Raw genomic sequence first — 21742 nt, 5'->3', positions numbered from 1 at the left:
ACAGATAGGACTTACCTGTTGAAGCATATCCCCTGCGTGTTATCCTCAGAATCTCGTTGTTTGCACAATAAGCCGGCACAATGGCTAGTATTCAGCTCCCGCTCGAGGCATTTACCTCGCGCCTGAACCTCACCGAAAGACTCAATGGCATTCGCTCCCAGTCCATGTCCAGTCGCTTCGCCAACCTACGGCCCGTCTCCGAGTTCTTGGATATCAAGCGAGTCTCTAAGCCGGCCAACTTTGCTGAATTCCAGAGCCGCGCAAGCTACAACCTCTCCTACTTCTCTAGCAACTATGTTGTTGTTTTCATTGTGCTCAGCATCTACAGTCTGCTCACCAACCTGGCCCTCCTTTTCGTCATCCTCCTTGTTCTCGGAGGCTCTTATGGTATTGGTAAACTGGAAGGCCGGGATCTAGATGTTGGTATTTTCCGTGCAACCACTAGCCAACTCTACACTGCTCTTTTGGTTGTTGCACTTCCCCTAGGTCTCTGGGCGTCACCGTTGTCTACTGCTTTGTGGCTTACCTGTGCTACCGGTGTGTGCGTTATCGGACATGCCGCGCTGATGGACAAGCCGATCGAGAATGCTTTTTCGGGGGAGGCGGTCTAGGTGGTCGACCGCGAGCTCCTTGTGATGTGCCCCTATGGGGAAGACCACTAGGGGCATTGTGCAGGGGGAAGAGTCAGAGGAGTCAAAATCGGCTGACGGAGAGTGAAAGTGGTGAAGAGGAAGAAGAAGACGAAGACGATGAAGACGAAAGTGATGGCGAGGAGGAGGAAGGCGAGGAAGATCCAGGAGTGTCTTTGGTTCCTTTTGTCGATAACAGGAGAAGGGAGACTTGTGGTGGTGAAGTGGATGAGATACCCGGAGAATGGTCTGAAAGTGATGAGGATGAAAGCATGGATGAGGCTGAAGACTCAGATGGTGAGAATAATGATGATGGCTATGATGGTGTGACTGGATATGACGGGCATGAGCTCTCACACAATGACACTATTGCGTATGCAGTGGAACTTGCCATGCGAGACGACGATGATGTTCTGGTTGAAAATGCGCTTGAAAAGATTCGATATGCACGAGCGAACCGGTTGAACAACTTCACCCTTACGGATAGGGAGGTTGACGCATTGGAAAGGAGGAGACGACGGAATGCCGAAATTGGACCCAGCCGGCCACGCACCCCAGCTACCAACGGAACAGTTAAAACGCCCTCAAAAGGGAGTGCCAGGCAGATATACAGCTCTTCTAAGAAAAGTAGGCCATCTGACACCGTGAGCGTTGCCGATACGACTTATTCATCACCGGCATACCTTGGGCACTACTCTGTCCCATCCTCTCCGGTTCCTAGTCATATATCTCTAAGGAAATCATCTAACCGGCTTAGGCAACCACCTGCAACATCGCCCAGACATGAACCAAATTTCCCACCACCGCAGCCACCGCCACAGCCTCAGTTTTACCCCTTCGACCCGCATCCCTCAATGTTGCCTGGACCTACTACCGCTGGAGCAATTCCTCTGTCTGTGCCTCAATCTCCATATCCTATGTACCCCCGGCCGGCATATCCACCTCCGCCTCCAAACATCATGTGTCAGCCTGTGTATTCTCCTTTGCCTTACAATAACTATCTAAATCACCCCTCTCCTGACCCGTTCGCAATGCATGGGCCACCTCTTCCATCCAACCAAGCTACCAATGGGACTGGCCATAGTGTTGACGGCGTCGAAACCATAAACACTACCTCTAGTAGTAGAGACGAAGGATTTGCCCGCCGAAGAAAATCATCAACGAAATCGTCTCCTAAAAAGACACAACCCGCTTCCACAAAACCGCCTGACACACCCAAACCTGATCATGCATCCCCTGCCTCGCCTACTATGACAGAGACTTCCAAGTCATCTTCTTCCAAACCTACTACCACCGCAACTCGGAATGGCTTTGTTCGACCAAAGAGGAAAAAGTACAAATGGATTTAATACTCGCTGCCTTTCATCTCCCTCGCCGACCAGTTTCTTCTCCTGACTCTTAACCTGCGCAATGTCTCTTGAAAGTTTTCATTTACCGGGACGCACTTCATGGGTACTGATTTTTAATGCCATTAGACTTGTACATCTCGTCTCTTTCAAGATTATACTTCTCTTACCTTCTAGTCGGATACTTTCCAATTATTAATTGTCCTCCAGAACGAGCTGCCATGCTCTAATCTCCTTTCCATTGTCCATACATTGCAGCTATCCTAGATAAAGTTCCAGCGAAGTTAATCAATGCCATTCACGTACTGAGTGATCCATCCAAAGCCCATTTTTGATAGATCCTGTCTATACCTACACTGTCGATTTCATTGAAGAGGCATGTACTTATTCAAATGCCAGTCGAGGTTACTGCCGGTTTTTTTTTTTTTTTTTTTTTTTTTTTTTTTTGGATCCATAGCCTGGCGACAGGGCTAAAATGCAGCATGTCCTAGGATTATGCAGGGACAAAGCAAACCGACAGATATCACACTCGGAGATTCAGCTTGCTCCCACCAATCGCCAACGAGGAGGCCCCATGGAGGATGAATTCAGCAAACCAGCCGTGTTGCATTTGACTTTTTCCAAACAACCCAGGTATACTACATGATATTTGGCTGCCAGACATGGAACACCCGCTATCCGCATGAAAAATAATCAGCGAATAAAGAGCTATGGAGCCCGTTAGTTATTCTGGTATAGAGGAAATGAGAAACAAGAAACAAAGTCAACCAAAAGTCTCTTGACTTTCTGCTCTTCCATTGGGCAATAATTACTGTCCTATTTCGGCCCAGATAGCGACGATCCCTAGTAGTTCCACTGACAGGCCAGAGCTCTCACTTCGCGATCTATCTATCTCCTCGCTAGATCTTTGGCGGCTTCTCACAGATAATCTCACGAATCCAACCACTGCAGCGTCGTAGTGATGTTGACGTTGTAGTTGTAGTAATTGTTGTAGTTGTCGAAGTTGAGATGCTGGCTCGTGCTTCCCATGCGGGTCGAGCTCTCCCGTTAATGCCGAAATTTAACTCCGCCGGCTTTTAGCGGGTGCGGCCGATGACATCATCATCTGACAGGCCGCGAGAGCTTTTTTTTCCCGAGACTCGACACCTGGCACGCTTCGTGGACACATTGCTCTATACACATAATAGACAGCCAGACTCTGCAGTCGACGCGGAGTAGGAGCTGTGACATTCGCTCAACTGTTATTCCTGTCTTCTGGTTTATATATATCCTCAATTGCCGTCATTTGTTACCTATAACCGCCCACCCAGGAAACGCCGGAATCTCGAAACCCACCTTAGTTTGCCTGGCTAACAAACTAGCTGATTCGACACCATGTGGTATATTTCCTACTGGCTTTTTCCCCTGGTGGCAGCCTGCGTATGGCTAGGTATGGCAAGCCTGACCCCAAAAGCACAAGAAGAAACCTGCTGATAAGCCCGGATAGCGACACTGATAGTGCTCCTGGTGCGGTGGAAGATTGATGGATCCCCCGCATATCCGTCAATGGAACCAGGCCAGTCTATAGCGTATGGTACCCGAAAAATAGCAGCAATTCGTTGCATTGTACTGACTTTGATTTCATAGATATATATCGGACGTAGCTGCACAAGGCCTCAAGCCGCTGTTTGTAGCGGGATGTGCCGTCTCGTCTGTATTCTTTGTGCTGGCATTCATCTCGGAACGCTGGCTACGGCATAAATATCGCCTTGTGCCGAACAGAGGAGTATATGATAAGACTCTTTCTTTGCTAGCGATATTATTCTCCATGGTCGGGGCAGCTGGGCTTATTCTTCTGGCCCATTTTGACACCCTAAAACATTCCCGCCTTCACGGTGGATTCCTGATAATGTTCATGTAAGTTTGGTCCATCCTCATTACGCCAATTGCTAACATCCGCACGTTACTAACGTATATTGTGTTGACCAACGTTAGAGGAGGGTACCTGCTCAGTGCTCTATTCATATGCCTGGAGTACCTCCGCCTTGGAGTTGAATACAAGGAGCACAAAATCATCTTCATGAGCTTCCTGGTCAAGGTGTTTTTCATTTTGGTTGAGCTAGCACTGGCAATTGCATATAAAGTCCTTGGAAAGAGAAGACGAACGAGAGACACCGCTGCGATTATTGAATGGGTTGTTGCTTTCATTTTCGCGCTATACGTGCTCTCGTTTGTTGTTGACTTGTTCCCTGCAGTGAAAAGCAAAGATCATATTCCACAAGGCGAACGTTCTCGGGCCATGGCTCAAACATCCTCGAGCCTGGAGTCTGGGTCCTATCCCTCGACGCAGCCCCGGCTGAGCCAAGAAGCACAACTGGCTACCGATCAGATGGTGGATGTAGGAGCTACGTACCGGGGACGAGTGGGTGATGGAACCAGAATGCCCGCTGCCACTTATAATCCGCATACTTATAGACAGACGCCGCTCTCATGAACAGGAGATTTCGTATGTATATAGGATTATGATACCCACTGCATATAAATGGGAGGAGGCACTATGATGGCAACCCGGAGCATTTGTGTGGTCAGAAGATAACAGTATAAAACTTAGCTAATGATTGAATAGTCATTATGATATAACTAGCATTCTAGATAATCCAAGCAGGTTGTGCCTATTAATTTACCTGATGAGGATGATATTTTGACTGACCAGGGACTGGTCTTTTTATACATCTGGAGGATTACGTGCAGCCAGCTAGCTGTATAATAGGGGGGGAGGGAAAGAACTCGGGCTGAACAGGCTCATAACGAGATGATGATTATTATTAAGAGATGCCTTGAAGAACTTTTCAGAAACTCCATACCCAGCAGATACGCTGTAAAGCTAACTAAAAGAGTGGTGTATATTTATATATCTATCTAGTTACCAAGCCAGTCAAATCAATAATCTGCCCCTGACTACCCGTTAGGTCGACTATCTGGCTGTCATCAGGATCATCATCCAGAACTATAACTCCTTCTTGTCCGGCCTGTTGGTTGTCCCGTACGGAGTATATATATATATAGATATAGATATAAATAGATACATGAAAGAAAATAAACTATCTCCTTTCAACCCTTTCTATCATCTCGTAGTTGTATTATGGTCGATAACGGTGTATACCCTTGGATGCAAAGATTAAGCCATTTTTGCGGGTGTATTGGTCCTCGATGGCACCCGACTAGCTGGACGGCCGTGGACTGGCGATAGGATTCTTCCCCAGAAGCTGCGTGGAAAGGGGGTTCACTCCAAGGTTGGGCTCTTTGAGCTTTGCCGTTAAGGAAGTTGATTTGATGGTCATGCCGCGAATCCAGAGCCCACTGTAATCACTGGGAACCTGACACTGCAGGGTCAACGAAACCCCGGAACTTGTACCTAAATATTTATCTGGCGTCTTTCTCATGGCGAGTAGGCACCAGTTAAGCACGTGGATGCCCCCTTCACTGAGGCATTTAAACACCAGTAAAACCCGGTGATATGTTCTATCGGTGTCAAAGGTTGCTACATGTATCAATGCAGCGCACTCCGAAATTGCAGCGATAATGGAGAACACGTATGCCAGACATAAGCAGCGGCTGCTGCTGCACCGGGGGAATAACAGCATTCTGGGCTGGTACGCTAATCCCACCCATCCTAAAGCCTCTAGAATAAGGTAGGTAATCAACCAGCCACTTTTTTCTCGGTATAAAACCAGAGTTGTCTTCCTCAACGCGGAAGACCCTGCTCTGGACAAAACGAGGACCGCTATGCAGGTTATCCAGAGCCTATTCTTAGAAAACCAACTTACCCGGCCATCGTAGGCTCTCGGCTCTCTAGTAGGAGCAGAGCCACCTATCGGAGCAAAGAAAATCTCAGCAAAATATTTTTGACATATTTGCTTCTTTCTCCTTGCGTCGTCTTGACCTTTAACTGCCGACTCGCAGTAATTGGAGACGGCATCGGAGGCCAGCTACTTCCTTAACAACTGGCGATCGACTCTGGAGAGTAAAAGGATATTAGCAGGAGGAAATAGTTGATCTAAGGGAGAGGGGGTGAAAACGAACTCGTTGGCTCCTGGATCCATCTCGAAACGGTGATCAAAACGGATAGGAGGTTATCGAGGGAGGCGTATCAAGTGTTGCGCTTTATTATGGAAGGAAGAAGAAGAAGTTATTCATTCGTGTTCTTGTGCCCTCGGGCGATGGGTTAAAACCGAACAAGAGATCAGGCCATCGTTCCTCTTCTGCCTCTGCTTTCTTCTTCGAGCTTCTCTCCGCCTCTCCTTCTTCTCTTGCTCTTTGTCGGGTCGGGGCCACGGCAGGGCTGGGTAGTTAGTTAACTTAGTTAGCATAGGTGGGCTGATGGTGTTGCCGGTGCTGCTTGCTGATGCTGCTGTTACCGCCGCCTCTGCGGCCTCCAGCGCTGTTTTTGCAGTTGCTGCTCCAGCTGCCGCAGCTTCTGCTGGTCCTGCTGTTGTTACGAATGTTGTTGCTTCTGCTTCCTCCGCCGCCGTCTGCCAGGCGTCTGCTGCTGCAGCCACTGACGCGGCCACCGTAGGCCAGTGTGGTTGTTGTTTTTTGTTGCTGCAGCTGCAATTTTTATTCTGGCAATGATCTATGGTGTTTATTCAGTTTAATAACTATCGGATCACACGTCTAAGGGCTTAAAGGAGGATGTAGAGTGCGTGGACGGGGCTATAGGGTATACACAGCACTTACGTTGGGTTAAACCACTGGGCTAAAGGGGGGAAGCCCCTGTTTTTCGGGGTAGAGAGTCGTTATATCATTGACAGGTATATACCAGAGAGCCGGCTCTGGACGTCGAGATGTTAGAAGCAGTGTATGGTAATGGTATCTGAAGGAAAGGAGGAGAGACAAACTCCTTGCTCCTGGGTTCGTCTAGGAATGGTTACCTAGATGGAGGAGGTTTATACGTAAGGGTATCAACAGTGGCATGTTGGCGGGAGGGGAAGCTGTAAGCTGGAGCAACCGAACGTCGTGGGAATGTGAAAAAGAGTGATGATGAAGAGAAGAGAAGAAGAAGGAAAAGAAGAGGAAGAGGAAGAGGACGAAGAATAAATAAGAAGAAGAAGAGGAAGAAGAGGAAGCCGAAGGTGAAGCCACGACGTGAAGACGAAGGCGTGAAGGAAAAGGGGTGAATCGTGGGTTCCCCCAGGCCTGTCAGTCAGTCACTAGTTAGTTAGTGAAGGCTCCCCTAGTTAACTACGAAATCTACGAAACGACAACTCTTCGGAGCCCGCCTGTCAAAATATATCCTACAGACATTGTCCGTAACCACAGGCCAGCCCCTCGTAAGAACGAGGGATGTCTTGCTTCCCTGCATACCTAAATGGGACTCCTCTTCGCGTTCTCGCCGGGGGATAGCACAAATGGCTCGAAGTATCTAGTTAGGCCCCGTCGTAGTTGTGTGTTGCTCGTGTGTGTTGCTCGTGTGTGTTGCTCGCGTGTGTTGCTACCGTGACTATGTCTATATAGAGATTCGTCTCTTCTTCCTCCCTTTCCTTTCCTCTTTCTTCTTCTCTTTTTCTTCTCTTTTTCTTCCTTCTTCAGACCGCAAGAGACACCCACAATGTAAGTATAATGCATCCTTTTAGTTCCCTCGTCTATCCTACTACATAGCTGTTGACGCATGATAGCATATCCAACTTAATAACTACATTTCGATAACCAACGATGTCTACCCAAACACCAACAGAGCAAGCCCCAGAGCCAGCACCACAGGCAGCACCACAGGCAGCACCAGCAGCGCCCACACCAGCCGCCGCAAAGGTGGAAGCGGCGGCAGCAGCATGGAAAGCGGCGGCCGAAGAATGGAATGCAGCCGCAAACGAGTGGCTAGCCGTGTCAGAGGCCGGAGGAGCAACAGAAGCAGCAAAAGTTGCAATAGAAACAATGGAGGCAGCCACGAAATCGATAGCTGCGGCGAGAGCAGCAGCTGCAGCACTCGCCAATTGCCCTGCCCCTGCTGCACCAGCGCGCCCGCGCCGCCATCGGCCCCATCAGGTGGCCAAAATGAGGGCCAGGAGGGCTGAAAGACGCCGCCTGGAGAGGGAGATCAAGAAGGAGAAGGAGGAGGAGTAGTACTATTAGGAGCATGACGAAGGGGAAAAAGGGGACGGACGTTGATTCTCTTCTGTGTTTTTAACTAACAAGTTTGACTCCTTAACAAAGTGGAGAGAAACGAGCTCTTATCGATAAGGACGTGAAGTTAAATTAGAGCACTCCGCGCTTCTGCCTAAAGTTACGGTTCTTTTCTTCTTCTTCTTCTTCATCCTCAGAGCGAGCAAGCTTGACGGAACGACCGCTGGGGATGGCATTCGAGCAGTACAGCGTCAGAGTCCCAGGTAATTACCTACTTATGCGACTTCAGATTTACCCTGTCTTGCCCTGGCTCTGTTATTAACTAACTACGTAACTAACTAGGCCGCGTCCCGGACGCGCTTGCATGGGTCACCAGCTCCAGCCATGAGAGACACGAAGCGATCTCAGAACCTCCTGAAAAACGAAGAAGAATTGATAGAAACCGGCCTTGTATTGATCTACAATATGCCGCGGATATCTTGCCCCAGTATATTGCCATTGGTAAAATCGAGATGTTACTCGTAGGCCGGACCACCTCTGCTCGTCTCGCAGGCAAGCCCTTTCTTAGATCGCCTAGTCAGCTAATAATTCCGTGGTGTCCCTTAGGAATTCGATAAACCACCACTCAACCCTTCCTTGAATGATAAGCACGAACTAGATGTACCCGTAGTTGCACTGGTTAGAAACCCGCATCATACCAGACCCGGTGTGAATCTGGCCTTGTGGACAAGCACACACGAAGTACTTCTGGAAGAAGTTGAAGGTCTTGACTCTCGACTGGAAAATTGTCTTGTAGACGCTCTACGGACATCAATTTCAAACTCGACTTCTATATACTGCGCCCATGGAAAGCTTCCTGCTGTTTATTCGCAAACACACCTGAAAAGAGGCCCGGACGCTCAGACTCGATTCTACGTCCTCGAGACAAGAATACTCTGGATAAATTCTGCTGAGATAAGATATACAATACCCGACTTTGCGTTGAAGGCACTGTGGCAGTACTACAAAACACAGCTTGATTTGCCCGAAGACTCAAGCTACCCTCCGCACCCACTCCCAAAATTATACCCCCATGTAGAACCGCCACAGCTAGGCCTAAGTGATTTTTATGACAATGTCCATGTTCCTCCAACACAACAACACATACCGCAGATTGAAGGATTGGACCTGATAAAGTGCTCATTGTTTCCATTCCAGAAACGAACTGTCAGCTGGTTACTGACAAGAGAAGGCATGGACATTTTACCTGATGGAACTTTACGTCCACGGGAAGTTTCTGAAGAAATTCCACTATCTTTTAGCCGGGTGCTAGATGCAGATGGCCGACCTTGCTATGTTAGCCTACTCTTCAGAGTAGTCATCAGGAATCTATCCTCGTGGAACCATGCAGAAAGACGCTTGAGGGGAGGCATTCTTGCCGAGGAAATGGGACTGGGAAAGACTGTGGAAATGCTTTCTCTGATATGCGCCCACCAGCGACCCGACATAATCAACGGATCATATCCCCCCACTCCAGCAGGGTTGCTTGAATCCAGAGCAACATTGATAATAACACCACCTTCGATTTTGAAGCAGTGGCAACAAGAGATTGCTATTCATGCCCCAGGTCTTAGAGTCAAACATTATACGGGACTTAAAAAGAGCAAGGTAGATGACAGGGAACTGACACACGATCTGGCCTCCTATGACATAGTCCTTATGACTTATAAAGTTCTAAACACAGAAATATATTATGCAGAGGACCCTCCTGACCGGCCCTCCCGTCACGCTAAACAAGCTCCTAAAAGGAAATCTCCCTTGATGCAAATATCCTGGTGGCGTGTATGTATTGATGAAGCTCAGATGGTTGAATCTCAGTCTAGCAAACCTGCGAGGGTTGCTAGGATTATTCCACGATGTAATGCATGGGCTATGACTGGTACCCCATTGCGAAAGGATATCGAAGATATATATGGTCTATTGTCGTTTTTACATTATGAACCTTTCTGCCTCTCGGCAAGCATCTGGAAAAGAGTTTGCACATACCCTCCCGTCTTTAAATCGATAATTCGAAAGATTGCCCTCAGACATAACAAAGAAATTGTCTCCCGTGATCTTCGGCTGCCGAAACAAAAGAGAGTCGTCATCACCATTCCATTCACTGCCGTGGAAGAACAGCATTATGACCAGCTCTTCCAACAAATGTGCGAAGAGTGTGACTTGGACAGATCTGGCGCTCCCAAGTCATTCGAATGGGATGCGCAGTTAATACAGCCCCAGACACGGGCCGTTATCGCTAAGATGAGGTCGTGGCTATCAAGACTCAGGCAAGCCTGTCTTCAGCCTAAAGTTGACACTGCCACCGCCAGAACCCTTGGAAGTAATGGACCGCTTCGATCTGTTGCTGATGTGCTAGCGGTTATGATTGACCAAAATGAAACCAAGATACGGACAGAGGAGCGTACACTTCTCATATCCCAGATCCGAAGGGGCCAGATAATGGAAAATGCCCTGAGACCAAGGGAGTCCTTGGAGATTTGGAAAGACGCAGCGAGGAGATCAGGCTTAATAGTCAAGGGGTGTCGAGATCAACTCGATGAAGAGCTCAAAAGGCGGGCAGAACTTGCAAAGGAGAGTGTAACAAAAAACGAAGTCAATGGCGATGACAATGAAGAAGATGAAGGTAGCGGGGACGATGAATCCGAGAATGAACTGCTCAACAGGCTGGGAGTGCTTCGTCATCGGCTTCGAACCGCTCTAGAAATTGAACATATGTGTGAATTCTTCATGGCCAACGCTTATTATCAGATTAAAACGGACCCTGAGATTACTGAGCCTGACTCTGATAGTTTCCGCGAATTAGAAAAGCAGGAAGAAAACGGGTACGAAGTTGCGAAGTTGATCAGAAGAGAAATGCTTGCAGATACGATTCAAATGGTCAATGGACAAATCAACCGTCTCAAAGTCAAGGTGCAAAAGGACGGAGTATTCCATGTTCCTACAATGTCTACAGCCTTGCACTCTGTCGGCATAGTAAGTCGACGTTTGCTGGATCAAGTTGAAGATTTCTGCGATGCCATGAAACCCCATACCGATACATTCAACAAGTGGCTGGACCACATGGCACAGCTGCTTTTACAAGCGCTGGTCGACGAAGAAGAAGGCTCGGAACTGAAAGGTGACGAGTATGAATCATCGACGAAACACCAAGACGAAATGTACGTTTACATGGAAGGCCTTCGAGTTATGTTTGCAAGACATTTTGCCGCAATTACGGGCCAGGTGAATAACTTGATCACGCACGAAGTCGGCGTTGCCATGGAGAGGGCAAAAATCGGTGAAGGCCCAGCTCCAGAATTATACATTTCTCTCATAAATAAGTGTGAGGAGCTAAAACTGCCTCGTGGACAGCTCTCATTGCGAGGACTTGTGAATGAACTTCGCAACTTAGTTGTGTCTTTGGAACGGCAAGAAATACAAGGGAGTTCCAGAGCCCGTGCAGAGCAATTGATCGTTAAGGACATATTGCGTGAAGTGAGCAAGTTGTTTTCAGTTCAATCAAAGGCCATTCCTCCCTTAGAAAAGCAAATGGAGCTTTTCAGAAGTGTTATGAACAAGAGGCTTGAATATTACCGTCAGCTCCAACAAATTTCAGATACAGTGGCACCATACGACGAAGACCGAAAGGGGAAACCTTTGAATGAAGAAGACTTTGTCACTAAGCTAGAGGCTGAAAAGGAAATTGACTCCAAGCTCTCATCCTTGAAAGCAAAGCACCGATACCTTCTCCATCTCCGAGATGAATCTGGTACAGATGAAAACACAAGAGTCTGCATCATCTGTGATTCTACATTCGATATTGGTTTGTCTGCTAACTCCTTATCCCTTGACTCAAGTCAAATTCTCAAACTAAACGATTTCTAACACAAATGTATATAGGTGTGTTGACGATTTGTGGTCACAAATTCTGTAAGGATTGTATACGGCATTGGTGGCGTCAAAGCCAAAGCTGCCCCGTCTGCAAGAGCCGTTTAAAGATGAGAGACTTCCACGAGATTACCTACAAGCCGCAAGAGATTGTTGCTCAGGAAGAGAATGCACCCAATTCCGAACCAGGAAACCCACAAAAGAACCCTATATATTCTGATATAAGCTCAAAAGTGCTGGAAGAAATCCAGAACATTGATCTTCCCAGATCTTATGGAACAAAGATCGATACTCTCTGTCGGCACTTGCTATGGCTGCGGCAACATGACCCAGGAGCTAAATCCATTGTCTTTTCGCAGAATAAAAGCTTTTTGGTCACACTAAGCCATGTCTTCTATTGGTTCAAAATTGGTCATTCCAGTATTGATGATCCGTCTGGTATCGAACGGTTCAAAGAGGACCATACTGTACGTGCCCTGTTTTTTTATCCTGCTAACTTACGATCTTGTCTTTAACAACTGAACAGACCGAGTGCTTTCTCCTACATGCAAAAGCCCATGCATCCGGCCTTAATCTTGTTAACGCGACCCACGTCTTTCTTTGCGAACCACTGATCAATACTGCAATTGAACTTCAAGCCATAGCTCGGGTTCATCGTATTGGTCAGCATCAAGATACAACTGTATGGATGTACCTGGTTGCTAACACCGTTGAGGAGTCCATTTATCAAATCTCCGTGGCTCGCCGTCTAGCCCATATTGCACGTAGACGCGAAGAGAACCTGAAGAAAAGGGAACATTCTATGTCCTCCAGCTTTATATCCGAAAGCTACCTGGATCTGGATGGAAATGGCCATGCAGAATCGAACGGTACTTCCCATAACCCTCTAATGAGCCTTCGGCACCTGGACGAGAATACCCTTGAGTCTGCAAATTCCCATGAATTAGAAGACGTAACACCAGGAAATCTGTTCTCTGGGCCCGGTGCCGAAGGGGAGAAAGTTAGAGACTCGGATGTTTGGCAGTGCTTGTTTAGCAACCAGAAGAGAAATGGCACCCTCTCAAATGAAGTTGCAGATGCGGAGACAATGGGTGACGTCGAGAATGATGTCAGACGTGTTCTAAGGGCTACTGCAGCCGAAGCAAGACAGCTGAACGGTCCAATGCCTTAAAAACTCCTTGTTTATTTTTCGTACGGGTGATGAGTTGAAAATATGGGTTTCGTATGTCTATATATAATATAAGCACAACCCTGGATAGGTTGTTGTACATCTAGATGGCTGGAATCATTGATAAATATGGAAATGGCAATAAATGATGGGTAATTGTGTGCCTCCGTCTCTATATCTTACACCTTACCCGTCTATAGCCTTGATTCTATTATATATGTTCATAATAATACAGTTCGAAAGTAACCCCATTATCGGAAACGCCTGGCTTAACCATAAACAAAACGCTCATGTTTTAGTCTTCGGAAAGTAGTTTGAACCCTTCAAGGACGGCCTCATATACGCCAAGTGTGATGCCTGCAGAAGGGATAGAACGAAGTAGATGCGGCGTCAACCCACCATACAATGCCCTGAAACCCTCTTCCCTGCAGAGGAGTCGGAAGCATTGGACTACTCCAGTATATTTTACATGGCCATTGGCCATGGGGGCCTGTCGTAGTCTCGTCCGAATCACCTAAAAAAAGTTGTGAGTTAACTTGGACTTCCTGTCTTGTCTCACAAAAGGTTATATCGATACTTACCTCATGTGGATATGCAATAATAGAAGAAAGGAATTTCGAAAGTGCGGCGGCACCACCCATACCCAACAAGCCAGACAATCGATCCCCAAGGGTTTTGTTCCCAGTAGTACGAGCACAAGGCTCATCCTGGTTAGACCTCATCCGCACTATGAGCATTTTTAACTGCTCATAGAGTGCAAGATGGAATGTTGTTTCTAAGCTTCCCAAGTAACTTGCCGAGAGTCCTCTGTATAGTCCTCTGGGACCTTCTTGCCGCAAGACCTATCTTGCGCAATCAAAACTGTTCTTGTATCGTCTCGGGGCAGCTTGTGGACTGTTTGCTGACTGTGACTTGTCTAGTTGAAGACGTGTCTTGATCACCCAAATCGGGCTTGTGAGAGTTCCGGTGGTTAGGCCTGCAGTGACAGCTGAAATTATGTGACAGCCCATAGCATTTTCGCTATTCGACCCGAAAATCTGCGATTCGCCTATTATGCGTTTGACGTTCCCATAAGTGTAGTACTTAATGGCACTGGCTGGTACAACACCAGTTAAGTTCGGCCCAAGTCCTCGGAATAGCCCACGCCAGCCCTCAACATGGTATATCGAAAATAGTATCTGGAAAGTTTCACGAATATGACCTAGCATAGGACGAGACGCGTGAAAGGCTGGCTGTTGCATGACTTTGGGGCTGGCGGTTGATGAGAGAACTGGGCGGTAAAAGTCGGATTGTAATCGAGTTCTCAGGACATCAAGTGGCGATGTGAGAACTGCAGTAATGGCGCCTCCGGTACTGGATGGAAGAAGTATGCGGTTAGTGAAGAAGATTGCGGGTTGAAGAGTGGTCCTCACTTACGCTCCAGCGACCAGATGCGAGAGAGATTTAACGAAATCATTGTCAGATTTTGGTTTTAGCTGCGGGCTTGAAATAATAGTAGGATGTATTAATGATTCTTTGGAAGAATGCGCCATCTTTTCGTTCGTAAGGTGTAGCAACTTGGTGTACGATGGAAGAGGTTCTAAAATGGACAAGAAAAGGCGTTGTCAAAGTATTAACATATGAATATCAGGAGTAACTAGCCAGTGAAGATTAAGGACATGTTATCTAGGATTATAAGATCAAAATATATGAGAAACAAAGGTATAAGGAACGTATCGAGCTCGCTGGCTCTTCACAACGTGCTCGACAACTTTCTTATCCTCCTCGCTCAGATAAAAAAAAAAAAAAAAAAAAGAAGACGCCAGGAACAGAGTTTGATTATCGCTTATGTAATACCACAATCGATAAGGGCGCTTATTAGACGCCAAACGCGTGAATATTCAAGTTACTAATCCGATTAACCTTGACCCAACGTCAAACTTACAAGAACACGCCAGCTTCTGGTTGCCTTGGAAAAGTTGAAGATGAAATATAGTGACATCTGCCTGGTAAAAAACAACATATTGTTAGAAACTGATATCAAGTCCTGAACCTATAAAAAAGAGGCAATCCTGCTCCTACAGTACCAAATTTTCGGTCAGCCACTCGATAACCTTCGATAACAATGGTTGAAAGCACAGAAGAGAGGGAGCTTTCACTTGTATCCAAGTTGGAACTACGTGTTGCTCTTGCAGACTCAGATTCAAAACTACAATCTCTTCTTCATACATACCTTGCACCATTACTACTGAAACTTGCATCTGAGAATGCCTCTGTCCGAAACAAGGTTGTGTCTCTATGCCAGCACATAAATACCAGGGTTCAATCTCAGTCCATCGCTCTTCCGGCTGAGGCCTTACTGAAGCAATTCAAGGAGACCGATAATTCCCTTGTCAGACACTTCGATCTGATCTACATCCGACATGGACTTAATCGAATGGGCCCTACAAGTCTAACTCTTTTACCGTCATTGCTTCATGGAATATCCCAGTTCAATGGTTCTGAAGCTCAAGCTTCTATTCTGTTTAACTTGATACTGAAGCTACTACCCCTTATAAAGCTACCACCTAAGGGAAGCAGTGATGATTTAGACTTAGGAAAAAGCATGAAGCTTCTCCCGGGAGACAGCACATATCTCTCATCCTGGTTTGGAAAATTACTTCTTCTGACACCCACAATAGAGGCTTGCCCAGGCTTATCTATAGCAGAAACAAGATTTTTAAGTCGTCAGTCTTCAGATGGTCTAACTTGGGATCCAACAGCTCCCGGGGGCTTAAATATCCTAGACACAAAAGTGGCCGCTTTAAAATTTCTAAGCAGCGGTGTTTTCGATGACTCTGACCGGTTCATTCCTGCATTGATTGCAACTGCGGATCCCAATGCACGAGTCTCGGACATTGGAGATGACATACTGAAACGATTTCGCCCAGATTTGGAGTCTGATCATGTAGTTGATCTGCTATACTCCCTTTATCTAGGCTCGACAGAGGCTGGCGGTGCTTTACCTGCCCGCCCTGCATTGAAAATGAAAATTCTTCACTTTCTGAGTAAATCGGTTCAGGCAACTACCAAAACCCAGCATATCATTCGAATCCTTAATGATGCCCTTACCTCCGACAGTTTTGGTGGAGCCAGAGGGCTAGAAGTCTCCAAACTACGACAACAAATATTTTCTTTTGTCACCTGGTTGACGAGGATGGGGGCACCTTCAGACTTAAATTTGGTTGCGCCAAACATAATCAAAGCCCTGAGGGAAATGGTCGAGGGTCAAGGCTGGCCAACCACCAGCCAGCCATTAAAACCAGCCGAATTTAGCTCTAGGAGCCTCGCTTATGAGTCTATAGGGCTGCTTGCCCCGAAGATCGATCCATCTCTAACTAGAGAAAACGAAAACCCTATTGATATTGACTTGCTAGAGTGGATGTTTACTTCCCTAGGCTGTGACACCTCTGGCCCTCAGATTTTTGTCAGCATCGATGAGGCCCTTGGTGGAGTTCTTAACTCTATAACCAAAAACTTGGATCAGAACTCAATAGATCAGATTCGCCCTATTTTAACTAGGTTTGCCACTATTGAACCCGGATCTAGAGATGAAAAAACCGGGTTCAACATTGTGAGGAGCACACGGTTTGCTGCTGTCCGTTTTTCCAACCGTTGTATGCCATACAATGACATTTGTGGCAGATCTATTGATCTACTGGCCATTGCTGGCGGGCAAGATGGCGGACTTGAAATTGCAGAAGAGGGGGGGAAAGGACTCGATCCTTACTGGTATCGCATGTTAAATCCATGTGATAACATAGCAGCTCCAGTCACTGAGGGTAGACGATATGTCTTTCCGCGATTCAAGGAATTAGCGAAGTATCTGTTTGAGGAAGATAATGAAGAAAATGATGTTCTCCGACAAGCTCTTTGGTCAATCTTCACTTCTGAGAAGTACACCATTGTTTACGAAACTGCTATCACATATCTTCGAAATTTACTGCTTTGTGAAGCTCTAGTGAATACCGATGCGATTCAGGACATAGAGCACAATTGGGAGCAGCGTCTCGACAATGTTCTTTCGAACGACGAGGATGCTCGAGCTTCCATTAAGGTATATCTTGCCGAATGTGATGATGTTCTTCCATTGCTCCTGAATGCTTGCCTAAAGGGGCTGTTCTTAAACTCTGGGCAATCCGCTGGCCGGTCAGCCACTCATTTCATTGAAATTGCCTCTCTCACCTCCAACAAACTCCTTCAACCTCTAGTGAAACACAGTCAGGCCCTAATCGACACCTTACTCAAGGGAGCATCTCCTCAACAAGAAACGGCTGCTCAAGCCTTCGGCATCTTGATAAGCCACCCCAGCTGTCCTCAGGCACATAGGGGTCAAGCATGGGAGGCTTTGTCCCCCCATGCTACTAGTTGGCAGACCGCTATCGGTACTGCAGTATACAAGACTCGTGGAGCCCTACTAGGCCAAGCATACATGCTCTCCCGGCTACGAATTCGCGGCGCTCAGCTTCAAGAGCTGCATGAAAAATCACAAAAGTGCTTAGATACAGCACTCGATATATTGAAAGGCTCCCGAGATTCTGCACTTAGGAAAGCAGCTTATGATATCATTGGACAGCTCAGCCTTTCATCTGCCATTACTCTAGATAACATCCAGGGTGATAAGTGGGAGGCGATTATCGAATCTATCTCCACCGATGCTAAAAAGCACAGTGAACCAGCGATAACTGCTCTTGGACGCTTGTCTCTAATTATCCCAAAAGACGATACCGGATCTACCAAGGTAGACCAGCTGCTCAGTTTGCTTCATTCTCTACACGAAGTGAAAGTGATAGAAGTACAGTTCGCCATCGGCGAAGCCCTTAGTATAGTGGCAGAAGGCTGGAAATCGACTTCCCTAACATCCTCTCTAGATGTAGATGTCGAGAAGCCTTCTTCGAACATTCCCTCCCACGTGCTCTCTAAGATCCTTGAAAAGGTCATGGAGGATTGTAAAGCATCCAAACCGTCATTGAGAAAAGCGTCAGTCATATGGCTTCTCTGCCTTATACAATATTGTGGTCGAAATGAGGAAATCCAGTCCCGCCTCTGGAAATGCCAGCAAACGTTTATCTGGCTGCTTTCTGATAAGGATGAAACCGTTCAAGAGTCGTCTTCAAGAGGCTTATCACTGGTGTACGAACTGGGAAGCCAAAACCTCAAAGATGACTTAGTTCGTGATCTTGTGCGATCTTTCACCGCTGACAGCTCTAACATGGGGGGTGGGAAGATATCTGAAGAAACGGAATTGTTTGAGCCGGGAGCCCTACCCACTGGTGACGGTTCAATTACCACCTATAAAGACATTGTGGGCCTTGCATTTGAAGTCGGCGATCCGAGCCTGGTCTATCGCTTCATGTCACTAGCTTCTAATAGCGCTATATGGTCGAGTCGTGCCGCCTTCGGCCGTTTTGGTCTCAGCAATGTGCTGTCCGACTCCAGTGAAAACGGATATCTTTCTCAAAACCCAAAGCTATACCCAAAATTATATAGATACAGATTTGATCCGAATCCCAATGTACAAAGGTCAATGAATGATATATGGAATGCCCTCGTTAAAGATCCAAATGCAGTCATTGACGCCAACTTTGACGCAATTATGGAAGATCTCCTACGAAGTGTCGTGGATGGGAAACAATGGCGGGTGAGGCAGGCTGCCTGTGCCGGTATTGCCTCCTTACTTCAGGGTTGCCAAATCGAAAAGTATGATAAGTTCTTGAGCGAAATCCTCACAAAATCGTTCAAAGTTCTTGATGATATCAAGTCAACCGTACGGCAGGCGGCAATGTCATTATGTCAAACCCTTAGTGAGATTGTTTTACGTGCCATGGAGAGTGGTGACACCTCGTCAAAACTCATGCTAAAGCATATTATCCCATTCCTGCTTGGACGTGAAGGTATTGAGTCCAGCGTCGAAGGGGTCCAGAAATATTCAATCATGACCATCACGAAGATCGTCAAGAAAGCGCCAGGACCATTGATTAGGCCTTTTGCAGCTCTTATTTTGGAGCGACTTCTCACATCGCTCACATCAATAGAGCCCCAGGCCGTTAATTATGTCCACCTGAATGCTGATAAATATGGATTAACGGGCCAGGCTATTGACAAAATGAGGTTAACGGCTATCCGGAGCTCACCCATGATGGAATGTATCGAGCTTCATCTCCTCGATTCCCTTGACGATGAGAGTATGGCTGAAGTGGTTCCTGCTTTAGAGGCTTCGATACGCTCTGCAATAGGCCTCCCGTCGAAAGTGGGCTGCAGCAGAGTCTTAGTAATTCTCAGTTCTAAGCAAGTACTATTTAAGCCCTACGCAGCTCGGTTTATCCGTATTTTGAGGAAACTGGTGTTAGACAGGAATGAAACTGTTAGCGCATCCTACAGTTCTACTATCGGTTACCTTACTCGCTTGGCTAGCAATGAAGATGTCCTGGATACCATCAAGTTTGCAAAATCACTCTATTTCGAATCGGAAGATACAGCACACCGCATTGTTGCTGGTGAAATCATGAATTCCATGTCCAAATTGGCGAACGATAGAGTTCAAGCAGTTGCAGCGGCCTTCTTACCCTTTATATTCCTCGGAATGCACGATACTACAGATGAGGTTAAGGAATTCTTTACCAAGACATGGAATGATAATGTGAGCAGCTCTAGAGTTATTTCATTGTACCTTGATGAAATACTCGACCTTGTTTCAACAAAGTTGGACTCCCCCCAATGGCCAATCAAGCACGCATCTGCGCTTACTGTCGCCAAAGCAGTCCTTTCCATTGACAAGAATATGGATATTCCGACGGCGAGATCTCTCTGGCCACACCTTGAGAAGGCACTTGAAGGGAAAACTTGGGACGGGAAAGACAAAGTTCTGGAGGCCTTTGTTAAGTTTTCGAGTCTTTCCAAGGAGTTCTTGAAGGAGCAAAGTGACATCAAGGATCGCATGAAGGTCAGTAGATGCATCAGACTATGCTCGGAAGGATCATTTATTGACTGGAATTTAGACCATTGTCATCCGAGAGGCCAAACGGAAGAATGTTGACTACAGACCTCATGGACTAAAAGGGCTTGGGCAATTTGCTAGGAATTTAGAGGATCTTGATATGACGAAAGAAACCCTGGCTATAGTATCCCCTGTTTTTGAGGAGATGGTCGAAGAAGTAAAAGGTGATAAGATGGATATCGATTCGAAAGACAGCAGAGTACCAAAGTAAGTCCCTTCTGCGTATGACCGTCACACTCATACCTGCTAATAATCTTATTACTGGTGTAGCATTGAAGACAAAACATTTATTGCAGGGATAGAGTGTCTGTATAATGTTGCAAACCCCAACATTTCATCGTCAGGTACGTCCAGTCCATACACCAGGCATAAAGCATCACACCTAGTAACTCATGTCAACCTCATCCAATAGTTCTCGGTCATTATCTTGCTGGTATGTCATCCGTAATCAAGCCGGTAATTACACATTCCGGAAGATCCGTATACCCTACTTTATTTGATTGTGTCAAGGACCTTTTCAATCGCGTCGATGAACGCCTTCTCAGTGGCAGGAAGGAGGATAGTGGTTCGACACCTATGTTCCTAGACAAGGAACTTGCATCAACTCTGTTCAAAGAACATGAGTTTTTGTTCCAGGACATCGATCTACCCATCGAGAGTGTGAGAAGCAAATTTGCCCAGGCAGTTTTGGCGTACGTCAAAATCTTGAAGAAGAGTTCTTTGCCACTCGACACCTCCCAGAAGTGTGCGATCGAGAAGTGGAAGGCCAATGAGCGGTCTGAATCAGTTAAAGCTGTCTGGCACGAGATTCTTGAGCAGGTGTAACTAGTATCAGTGTATCGAGTGTTAGGGGCAGGGCATCATCAACTCACGAAAACACAGCATGACTGATAACTGATTCATGATACAGTTGTTCATCAACTGGCCAAGGCAGCAGACTATCCTCCTGCCGAATGTAGTGCAGCTCTCCTCTTGTTTAGGAGTAGTTAATGCTGCCTAACGAGCTGCATGCAAGAGTTCTCCGGAGTAAACAGCGCCGTATTACAGAATGGCCATGTGTCTCGGAGTTGCCATGTCTGCTACCCAAAAAAAAATATACACAACCAGCACTTGTTCCTAGACCCGTTCTCATACACGGAATATTCCCCTGAGGGTTTCATAGAAGTCATATCGTAAAACTCGACCTGTCACTGTTGCTTGACGTTATCACCATCAAGATTGGAACCTCCTGCAGATCACGGGACGCCGCTGAGTAAAAATGTCCGTTTCTGGTTGTTCCAACGACAACAACGACCGCGACAGCGACATCTTCCTCCTCTGCTCTGCAGTGTCCGAGATTCCACCATTTGGTTACCATCTGCCAAGTGAAACAACAGATCAGACGACTGGGTTAATCCATCGGGATATCCAGCCGGAGCCCGACGCATCTCCACGGTTTGTAGAACCTTCTACCAGCTGTCTGGTGCGCCGAAGGAGCTGGCTCATGGCCTGGCCGTGACGATCGTGCGTACGAGAGCTTGAGAGCAAAAAGATCGGATTTGCTCCTTGCTCGCCCAAAATTACCCTGGCTCTGCAGCCC

General features: G+C 46.8%; 6 protein-coding genes across 6 annotated transcripts, besides 1 other annotated feature; all 6 read left to right on the top strand.

Moving 5' to 3' along the window:
- Positions 1 to 80: 80 nt before the first annotated feature.
- Positions 81 to 1978, top strand: TRV_03756 (uncharacterized protein; the record flags this gene model as incomplete). The annotated part of the gene is made up of 2 exons (XM_003022106.1): positions 81 to 541; positions 676 to 1978. 2 exons carry the CDS (start codon positions 81 to 83, stop codon positions 1976 to 1978), a joined length of 1764 nt encoding a protein of 587 aa, XP_003022152.1.
- A 1804-nt stretch (positions 1979 to 3782) lies between these two features.
- Positions 3783 to 4448, top strand: TRV_03755 (uncharacterized protein; the record flags this gene model as incomplete). The annotated part of the gene is made up of 2 exons (XM_003022105.1): positions 3783 to 3871; positions 3950 to 4448. The coding sequence occupies 2 exons, from the start codon at positions 3783 to 3785 to the stop codon at positions 4446 to 4448; spliced, it is 588 nt and encodes a 195-aa protein (XP_003022151.1).
- Positions 4449 to 6991: 2543 nt separating this feature from the next.
- Positions 6992 to 7051: a sequence feature (Short protein (TRV_03753, EFE41532.1) was converted to a misc_feature.).
- Positions 7052 to 7666: 615 nt separating this feature from the next.
- On the top strand, positions 7667 to 8074 carry TRV_03752 (uncharacterized protein; the record flags this gene model as incomplete). The annotated part of the gene is made up of 1 exon (XM_003022103.1): positions 7667 to 8074. The coding sequence occupies one exon, from the start codon at positions 7667 to 7669 to the stop codon at positions 8072 to 8074; it is 408 nt and encodes a 135-aa protein (XP_003022149.1).
- Positions 8075 to 8458: 384 nt separating this feature from the next.
- Positions 8459 to 11977, top strand: TRV_03751 (SNF2 family helicase/ATPase, putative; the record flags this gene model as incomplete). Its single annotated transcript, XM_003022102.1, has 2 exons — positions 8459 to 8524; positions 8681 to 11977. 2 exons carry the CDS (start codon positions 8459 to 8461, stop codon positions 11975 to 11977), a joined length of 3363 nt encoding a protein of 1120 aa, XP_003022148.1.
- Positions 11978 to 12090: 113 nt separating this feature from the next.
- On the top strand, positions 12091 to 13151 carry TRV_03750 (uncharacterized protein; the record flags this gene model as incomplete). The annotated part of the gene is made up of 2 exons (XM_003022101.1): positions 12091 to 12447; positions 12507 to 13151. The coding sequence occupies 2 exons, from the start codon at positions 12091 to 12093 to the stop codon at positions 13149 to 13151; spliced, it is 1002 nt and encodes a 333-aa protein (XP_003022147.1).
- Positions 13152 to 15252: 2101 nt separating this feature from the next.
- On the top strand, positions 15253 to 20988 carry TRV_03749 (proteasome component (Ecm29), putative; the record flags this gene model as incomplete). The annotated part of the gene is made up of 4 exons (XM_003022100.1): positions 15253 to 20109; positions 20165 to 20370; positions 20434 to 20507; positions 20576 to 20988. 4 exons carry the CDS (start codon positions 15253 to 15255, stop codon positions 20986 to 20988), a joined length of 5550 nt encoding a protein of 1849 aa, XP_003022146.1.
- Positions 20989 to 21742: the final 754 nt, after the last annotated feature.

The sequence above is a fragment of the Trichophyton verrucosum genome, assembly GCF_000151505.1.
Source record: "Trichophyton verrucosum HKI 0517 chromosome Unknown contig00304_1.f1.exp, whole genome shotgun sequence".
Lineage (NCBI taxonomy): Eukaryota > Fungi > Ascomycota > Eurotiomycetes > Onygenales > Arthrodermataceae > Trichophyton > Trichophyton verrucosum.
Note: the sequence above shows the minus strand (reverse complement) of the source record. Positions and strands in the feature narration are given on the sequence as shown.